The sequence below is a fragment of the Morus notabilis genome, unplaced genomic scaffold, assembly GCF_000414095.1.
Source record: "Morus notabilis unplaced genomic scaffold, ASM41409v2 Scaffold662, whole genome shotgun sequence".
NCBI lineage: Eukaryota > Viridiplantae > Streptophyta > Magnoliopsida > Rosales > Moraceae > Morus > Morus notabilis.
In genome coordinates, this window is record NW_010364997.1 from 7,369 (window position 1) to 16,238 (window position 8,870).

At 34.9% G+C, this 8,870-nt stretch overlaps 1 protein-coding gene across 5 annotated transcripts; it reads left to right on the plus strand.

Moving 5' to 3' along the window:
* Positions 1 to 2,749: 2,749 nt before the first annotated feature.
* Positions 2,750 to 8,291, plus strand: LOC21391281 (nuclear transcription factor Y subunit A-1). 5 transcript variants are annotated; one of them, XR_002903019.1, is made up of 7 exons: positions 2,750 to 2,925; positions 3,284 to 3,623; positions 5,249 to 5,361; positions 5,592 to 5,660; positions 6,130 to 6,294; positions 6,940 to 7,614; positions 8,091 to 8,291. XR_002903019.1 is itself a non-coding variant. In XM_024171581.1 (6 exons), exons 2-6 carry the CDS (start codon positions 3,323 to 3,325, stop codon positions 7,363 to 7,365), a joined length of 1,074 nt encoding a protein of 357 aa, XP_024027349.1. In that variant the 5' UTR covers positions 2,750 to 2,925; positions 3,284 to 3,322; the 3' UTR covers positions 7,366 to 7,747. The 5 variants fall into 5 exon arrangements, 2 of the variants coding, with proteins under 2 accessions (XP_024027349.1, XP_010105454.1); XR_002903018.1 differs by having other exon boundaries at positions 8,102 to 8,291; XR_002903020.1 differs by having other exon boundaries at positions 8,116 to 8,291.
* The last annotated feature ends 579 nt before the right edge of the window (positions 8,292 to 8,870 follow it).

Here is an 8,870-nt window from a genome sequence, read left to right on the forward strand (position 1 = left end):
GCAAATCTAACGGTTAAAAAACCCTGACGTATCAAAGAATCTCCCCACTAAGAATATAGTAAAAGATTGACAGATTCCTCAATTTGCTAATTCTTCTTTTCTTCCATTTATGAGAAATCCAAAATTCTCTCCAAGACTATACGAAGACATTAGTGTTAATTTTCCAGGAACATTGGGCGGCCTCTTAATTCACGAAAGCTAATGCACGCCCCTAATAAAAATTGGGCTTTATCCCATTGACTTCCAGGTATGTCCAGAAGCCCAATTTAGGATCGTAGGCCTATCCTTACTCTAAAGGCCCAACACTTGGCAGGTGACATTTTGATATCCCGCATTCGTGTACTCTTCCCACAAAAGCCCGGGTCCCACAAGACAGCGTATGGGTGTGAGCTGTCCCCCTTTACTTTCCCAAAGCTTCTACACACGTCCACGTGTGAGAATCCCAGTGGCTTCCACGGCGGCTGCGTAGCTTTTTCCTCCTGTTTGTCAAGCTACACGTGGGTTTCAAGATTTGACGGTCGCCGTCAATGGATCCGTCCCTGTCGTCTTCGAGCCGGGCGCTGCTACCTAACGCCACGACAGGCTTTTAACGGCGTAAAGAAATGGGGAAAAGGGTAGTGGCTGCCGTTAAACCTGGACTGGCCAATTGTTTGGGCGTGGACTTACCAACACGTGGTGAGATCGTGGTTTGTGGGCCCTACTTTTGGGGTCATTTGTCGTTTTGTGTTGGTTTCTGTGCTGTGTTTGTGGACACGTTGGTGGCGTCAAATCGGGGATGTCAGCACATGGAATTGATTAAAGAAATTTATTTATTAATTTATTTATGAGTGAAGATGATTTTGGTAACAAACTCCTTTTTAGTCGTTGGCTAGACTTTTGGCTTGACGATTTTGCCCCTATAAATATAGGTTCAGTTTATTTTGTCAATTCGAGTTTTGTTACAGTAAAAAGCTATTAAAAATTGTCACATCTAACTTTTTTACTATAGTAAAAAGCTCTTACATAACGTCACATCTCAACTCAAATTAAAAATTCGAATCGACAAAATGAACGGAGCTATAGAAGTAGTACATCGTCTATCATAAATTTGCAAATGACTGAAGTTAAACTCACGACAACAAATCATCACCTTTTGTGATTGCAGATTTGGTTTAAGCGGTTCAAAGCCAATTTAAGTGCCAAGATCTTGAATTCAAATCCCCTTTTAGACTCATCTATAAAATTGCAATTGTAATGTAAGTTATACGTATATGTATCATTATTTAGGTCAGATTTCGTATTTTATCTCTCATCATACATGTGACAACTTAAACTACGGTCGGTTGCTAAACGAGTCACTTCGACTCTTCAGATAGATCAGTACGAATTATAGATTAGTCAACTTCACTGGTCAATCATATGAGTCGATACTCACCTCTAGTACCAAGCAACATGAGAATGTCCTCAATATATTCTTAAAACATGAATTGACAACCGAATCAGCTTAAAAATGAAGGGACGTGTTTTATTTATTTCCACATAAAGAAGCTAAGTCCTCAACAACGACTCAATAAAAAGGTAGAATTAACTTGTAATAGGCAACAAACCACATTTGATCGATCAACGAGAAGATGAATTTGCAAAAGAAGATCAAAGATTGCTTAAAGAGGAAACCAAGATCATGCATTGAAGGCCAAATCGGCCAAGGAAATGGGAAACAATTGTGGAGCCTCATTAATTATAAATACAAGGCACTCAGACATTCTGAGACATGGTCATCAACACACTTAAGCACTCACGCTCACTTTCAACATATTTTCCCAGTATTTCCTATATTTTTCAGCATTCTCCCTTTATCTCTCACCCATTTTTTCTCTCATTGACTTTCAACTATTGGCCCTTGATTTTATTAATTGTAGAGTTCACTCTCTACAGTCAAGCTGTAACAATGTACAAGCAGCCAAGTTGTTGATGCCACTTTTTTTCTTTTCCTTTTTTTTTTTTTTTTTTTTTTTTTTTTTTTTTTTAGTTGGGAGAACACGTTAACGTTGTTGCTGAGGCACCGACTAGAACGAATGGATCAAAACAATGTAGGGGAATAGTGAGTTTTCTACGTAACCCTATTAGGATGATCATAGTGAAGGTGAAATCCATTATTGCGTACTTGTAAGTAGTTCCACACATTTCTTTTCAAGCAAAAAAAAAAAAAAAGAAAGTACTTCTACACATATTCTAATGCCATTTAAAGCATTTCACCCCTCATAAAGTATTTTTAAAGAATATAGGCGTGTTTATTTTATTAATTTAAATTTTTATTTTTAATTTTATTACAGTTAAAATTTTTTATAAAATGTTATATTTAATTTTTTTATATAAAATTATATTTTAATTTAAATTAAAAATTTAAATTAATTAACTAAACGAAGTAAAGAAAGGATATATAATTGCTTTGCTTTAAGTTTTGCAAGATGTTTAGTTTATATAGATCATGCATGACAAGGATGAATTTGTCATTTTTTGCCGAATAAAGACATTGACGTCAGACGAAAGTCCTCTCAAACGTGAATCATCCGACTATCCGTCAACTCACAGAATTATCTCTTTGCTCCAAATATAAGAAAAAACCAAGAAAAAGAAAAAAGAAAAAGAAAAAGAAAAAGCGAGAGTAGGAAAACGACGTCTCCGCTACCATCAATTTTATTTTATTTTTTAAATTTTTTTTCCATCTTCTTTGAAGCTCAAAAACAATCATATATAATCTGAAAGAAAAAAAATATAATATTATATATTTCTAAATTTCGTCATTGTTTAAAGTGACAAATCTGATTTGCGGTGGCTGCTAATGCACTTGTTCTTAGCTTTTTCTCTTTTCTCTCCCTTTTCACACTTCAACAAAATCCACTTCCAAGTTCCAAAGCTGCCTCTTGTTTCACTACTTCTACACCAGTAAGTACTTGGTTCTAGTTTTAAGTACCGTTTTTCTTTATCTTTTCCTTTATCGGCTCTTGAATATAATTATATGAACATGCATGCATGTATGTATGTATGTATATATTTTGTGATTTAGTTGTTGGTCTAAATATTTTCCCAGCAATTCATGATCCTTTTTCTCTATTGGGTTTGTTTCTTATGATCTAAATTCAACTACATACATGCATGCATGTATATATGCATATACCATATATGTTTATATCATATGATGGTATTATCTATGTGCTTATTTGAATTTTATTTTATTTCTAATATATATATATATATATATGTATATATACATATGTTTTTTTTTTTTTTTTTCCTTTTTCAGTTGGGTTAATTGGGTTTGGAGAAGGGAAGGTTTTGAAGCATGCACCAGAAATCAAACGGCACAAATCACTCGGAATTCTCTGATCCCAATACTAACACTAGAACTGATAATAACCCAGTACAGAGTACAGTAAATTCTCAACCTTGGTGGGGTATATCCCACCATGGAATCTCTAAAGATCATGTTTTTGGTGGAACAACTATGAGTTTGTCTCAACCAAATAATCTAAATGGTGATTTTGGAACCCAAAATAGCAATTCTCTTTCACAAGAAAGGCAGAGTACTGGCCATGATGACGGAAGTGATCTTGGTCTTACTAGTAAAGAAATCATACAATCAGGTAATTTATTTGATTACTCTTTGCGTTATTTTATTAAGATGTAATTTCATTATGGGACCCATAGCTTCCTTTTTAACTTGAATTCTTGAGTTGTTTATTTTCTTAGATAATATCAAATGGGTAAAATTGAAGTGAATTTTGCTTCATTTATACAACCCTTTACTAGAAATTTGTTGTTTCCTCATAGATCTTATTGAAGTTATTTACTTAATTTGCTTTAGACATATAAAATAGGGGGCAGTCAATTTATATCTGATTTGCTTGAATTATATATGATATTTGTGCACATTTTGTTGTCTTAATTAGACTTCAGTTTATGAAAACACCTTTCTTTAGTCGTGTTAATCTTTTCTTTTTGTTAGTCTTTTCTTTAGTGGTCTCAATTTCTTGTTCTATGAGAATAAGAAAGAAATATACACTATCCTGTTTTGTTATCTGGTCTTAGTTATATGTGTGTTATAAAATAACGAGAATAGGCAATAGAAAACATAACAAGAATACACATATTTACGTGGAAAACCCTAGACGGGAAAAACCACGAGTAGAGAAGAATGAAAAATCCACTATATCAAAGATGGGTGCAGAAGGAGAATATTTTAGAGCAAAAGCACACATAACCATCATGAAAACCGTAAAAATAAATCATATATATGTGTGTGCGCGAGCATAATTAACAAAATAGGTCCATATGAACAAACGGCACAAATCACTCCGCTACCACCACATATCCCCAAAAAATCTCATAATTACAGTATCACTACATTTGTCACACTGCGAGCTTTTTAGGTTGGGCCAAACAGAATTCGGGTCACTGTACTCTAACAATGGGCGGCCAATTTTTGTATTGGTGAATGTAATGTACTTATTTGATAGTTTTGAATTCGGTGTTAATAACTTCAGCAGTAGACTAAGGGCTCGTTTACTTCGCGGATTCGAGTTTTCAATTCGAGCTGAGATGTGACATTTTCTAAGAGCTTCTCACTGTAGCAGAAAAAGTTAGATGTGACATTTTCTGAGAACTTTTTATTGTAAAAATCTAAAACTGAAAATTTAAGTCGGTAAAATGAATGAGACCTAAAACTGCACGATGAATTATGTGTTGTAATTGACTGAGTACTCATTTTCCTTTTTTTTTATTGTAAAAATTTAAAACTGAAAATTTGAATCGGTAAAATGAACGAGACCTAAGACTGCACGATGAATTATGTGTTGTAATTGACTGAGTACTCATTTTCCTTTCTTGGTTTTTCCCTTTGGGTTTTCCTTGAAAGGTTTTAACTAGGCTTAGTCCGTAGGGTTCGTGCATAGAGATAGTGTAGGTTTGACCTACTTGTAGGACCTTTTGGATTTACAAATCTATGTCTTATTTTAGCTTAGGTCTCTGCCTTGCAAGTTTCTGTTTTTGGGTTATTTTGATTGTTTCAGACTTTTTGGTTGTATTTTTTATCTTTATTTTAATAAAGTTTGAGTTGGGCATTTGGTAGAGGAGAGTTGTTCTAAAGGTGTCAACCTAGTCGGGATGTTTTGATCAACACTTATATCATCAGTTACCGTCTCTCACCATTTATTTAAAAAAAAATTATGTCTTGTAATTAATACTAATTAAGAATTTCTGACATTGGCAGATAGAAAATGTGGAGAAGACCAGCATATGCAGAGGGTTTCACCGGTTACGCCTCCAACAATGACGGAATATCTTGCACCGCCTCCCCAGCTAGAATTTGTCAGCCACTCAATTGTAGCTCTTTCTTCCCTATTGTTTAAATGCAAAACATTTGATTCTGTAATATGCAGCTTAACTAGTTGGTAAATTACATGTGAAATATATGATAGAATTCATCCCTGTGGAAAAAGGATATTTTTTAACGAGCTTATTTTAATTAGAACCGTACATTTCGTTTTGGCTATTATTTCTTTCCTCATATTTAGAGGGGGCGATGACGGAATGTAAATGAAAATATTTTGCAGGCATGTTCATCATATCCGTATTCTGATCCGTATTATGGAGTGATGCCTGCTTATGGGCCTCATGCTTTGGTATGCAATTAATATCTTTTCATCATTTAATTGATACAAGCAGTGTTCGATAAAGATGTTAACTTTGCTTCATATGGCTTAATGAAGAATCCAGTTGTGCTAAAAAGTGAAATACAAGTTTTTGAATTTCATTTATTCTTCTCGGGATTTATAGTGTTTGATTAATACTTTCTAGAAACAGAGGCTTCTTAAACTGATGAGGTAAGAAGATCATATGGGTAAATGTGGAACTTTTCATCAAAACGAAATTCACATAATATTAAACAACACGATGAGTTTTAATGCTCCACTTGAATAGTTAAAACTTGAAAGCAAAGGTTGGTTTTAACAGTTCAATTGTGCATTTTCTTGGTAAAAGTTCAGGCTACATTTTTGTGGGATTAAGATACGGATATGTGGTAAAAAGAAAGTGGCATAAATATCTTCTCGTCGTTCTCGACCTGAAATTAATTACTCATAGTTGTTTCAGGTACAGCCTCATTGTCTTGGATTGTCCTCGGCTAGAATGGCCTTACCCCTTGACATGGCAGAGGAGCCTGTCTATGTCAATGCCAAGCAGTACCATGGAATTCTAAGACGCAGGCAGTCCCGTGCCAAGGCTGAGCTAGAAAAGAAGCTAATAAAAGTTCGTAAGGTAATTTTCCTGTTTATATTCAAATCCCCGTCTTGGCTATTTGCTCAAATATTAGTTGTCATTTAATAGTATCTATTGACTGCGATAGAGTTCAGCAGGGACATGCAACTAAAAATAAGATATTTCTGTTATGATCGGAGGTAACAGGTTCTCTAGGGAAGCATATATCTGTGTCACTGATTATTAGGACCAGAGAAATCTTTGTTATTGTAAGATATCATTCAGAAATTACTAGTGAACTATTTTTATTAATGGCTGAAATACTTGATATTGACCATTAAGAGGGCCTGATTCACGTGTAATATGATATCTAAATAGGCTTGGTAGTTAACCACGTTTTGTAATCGATTTAGACCTAAATTCGGAGATTTCTATTCAATTAGACAGCTAATAGGCAATGGCTATAATTAGTGAGGTAATGGTTTTTTTTCAAATCAAGTGGTAGATATAGTGACAATGAGAATTTCAGGGACCATGTGTAACAAGATATGAATGTTTTTCTAGTTACAACTCTTCTTTGTTTACAATAAACACTGATTAAAGTTATAGCAGCTTTTAGTTAGGTAAATTGTATTTGTACTTAAAACTAATGTTTTGGAGTATATTGGAGCTCATTTATAAGAGTTAACTAGTCACATTTCACAGCCTTATCTCCACGAGTCCCGTCATTTGCATGCCATGAGGAGGGCAAGAGGAAGCGGAGGCCGTTTTCTGAACACAAAGAATAATGATGGTACAGCCGCTAACCCCACAGCCAACAACAACACAACCAGTTCTGGTGCAACTACTAAAGCGGATCAAATCAACTCGTCGAGCACCAAGCCCGTCTGGTCTGATTCCTACACTGATCTTCGTGAACCAACTGACCGCCACATGCAGGGAATCCACCAAAACAAGACATACTCCAACGTCAATAGTGGCAACAGCTGCTACCTAAACAATCAGGGATTTCAGTTATCCGCATACCATTCGCTCTTGGGTGATCGTAGGGCGGAGGAAGGAGAACTCTCAGGGAACCACCGTGACCGAATTATCACTAACGGGACTCACAGGGCCCTTACCATCAAATAGGTATCCTAAGGGATGAAGGGTTTGCTCCAGAAATGCCAATGGTACATGAATAGGCTTATGAGGGTACTGTCAAGGAAGTAAAGCTGTTCGAATTTCTCACCAATAAGATTATAAAATTATGGCAATAATACCCTTGAGATCACTTTGTCTAGAGGCAAATATGGAGACATTTCTAATCAACTTGAGGAGGAGATAAGTATAATGGCTGCAGTAGGTTTTCAAGTTGGAGAGTTCTGGCTGTACAAAAGGGTAATGTTTCTTTTCAGGCAAATCATTCTTGGCTTTGGCTTTGTTGCTTGATGAAGGGAGGGAAAGGAATGTAAAGAAACTAGATCTTTGTTTGTTGTTGTCTTCTATCATATGCATGATTTGTTGTTGATTCCCTTCCTTCCAAACTACAAAGATTTTACATGGTTTAGCACAAGAGAGCGATTTCACATGTAAGGAAAACTATGGAATGTGCTCTATATAAATAAAAGTTACAATTACAGAATTGGGTAAGTTACTTAAATTTGATAATTTAGAGATTTTTTAATATAAGGATAAATATAAATGAAGTCAAAATGCTAATAAAGGAAGCCAAACCATATATAAATATTCTTTTCCTAATATGCTCATGCAAGAGGGAATTTTGATAGAAGATTTCAATTTTGAAAGGATTTTTTTTCGTTTTTATTTATTTTTTATTATTTGAGAAAACAAATACATCGAGCTGACTTGCATAGGGATGGCAAAGATTTAACGGTGCAGGGGCGCATATAAAGGATGACAATCGTGAAGGGTGGTGCATATGCTTAAGGAAGAGAATACAATTGTCAAGGCTGCATGGTGTTGTAGAGAACAAAATGCAAAAGCACAGAGAAGGGAACAAAATGCAAAAGCACAAAGAAGGGCGTACGGACAGAGGAACAGTTGGAGGCGCATGACTAGGGTCGGTTTATTTCATATATTAAAATTTAAATTATTAATTATGTTAGTATTTTTTTTTTTAAAAAAAAAAAAAAAATTTCAAACTGTTAATGTAATAGTTGACTTTGGGTGTTTCCTGATTGTGTAGTTAGTGTAATAGTTGACTTTGGATGTTTTCCTTTCTAGTATGCTGTAATCTCTATATAAAGGCTCTAAGCATACTTGTAACATATACACAAATTATAGAAATACAATTCTTTCTTCTTTATCTTGGTATCAGAGCATTTTCTTTTTCTCCATTTCTCCCGAAGGTGAACTGCCTTGGGAAAACCGTATTAAAAAAAAAGTAATTTGCAGATTTGCTATTCCTATTGTGGCCTGTGATTCACTACATTTTGAGCCATTGTTTTGGTTGGTGAAGACTGTTGTGAGCCCAAAGGCTACGCCGTGACTCCTTTTGTGACAGAGGGTGGGTTTCTACCATCAACAATCAAGCTCATTCAGCTTCTTTCAAATTCAGGTGTTAAGATTGAAGAATTTCTTGCATTTCAACCAAAAAAAAAAAAAAAAAGAAAGAAAAAAAAATGGCATAACCA

What these genes read in the sequence shown, in the direction of transcription:
- LOC21391281 (XM_024171581.1), top strand. Translation starts at nt 3,323, where the DNA reads ATGCACCAGAAATCAAACGGCACAAATCACTCGGAATTCTCTGATCCC. An exon ending in TAAAGAAATCATACAATCAG is followed by an intron (nt 3,624 to 5,248) that starts GTAATTTATTTG and finishes TGACATTGGCAG; the next exon opens with ATAGAAAATGTGGAGAAGAC. An exon ending in AATTTGTCAGCCACTCAATT is followed by an intron (nt 5,362 to 5,591) that starts GTAGCTCTTTCT and finishes AATATTTTGCAG; the next exon opens with GCATGTTCATCATATCCGTA.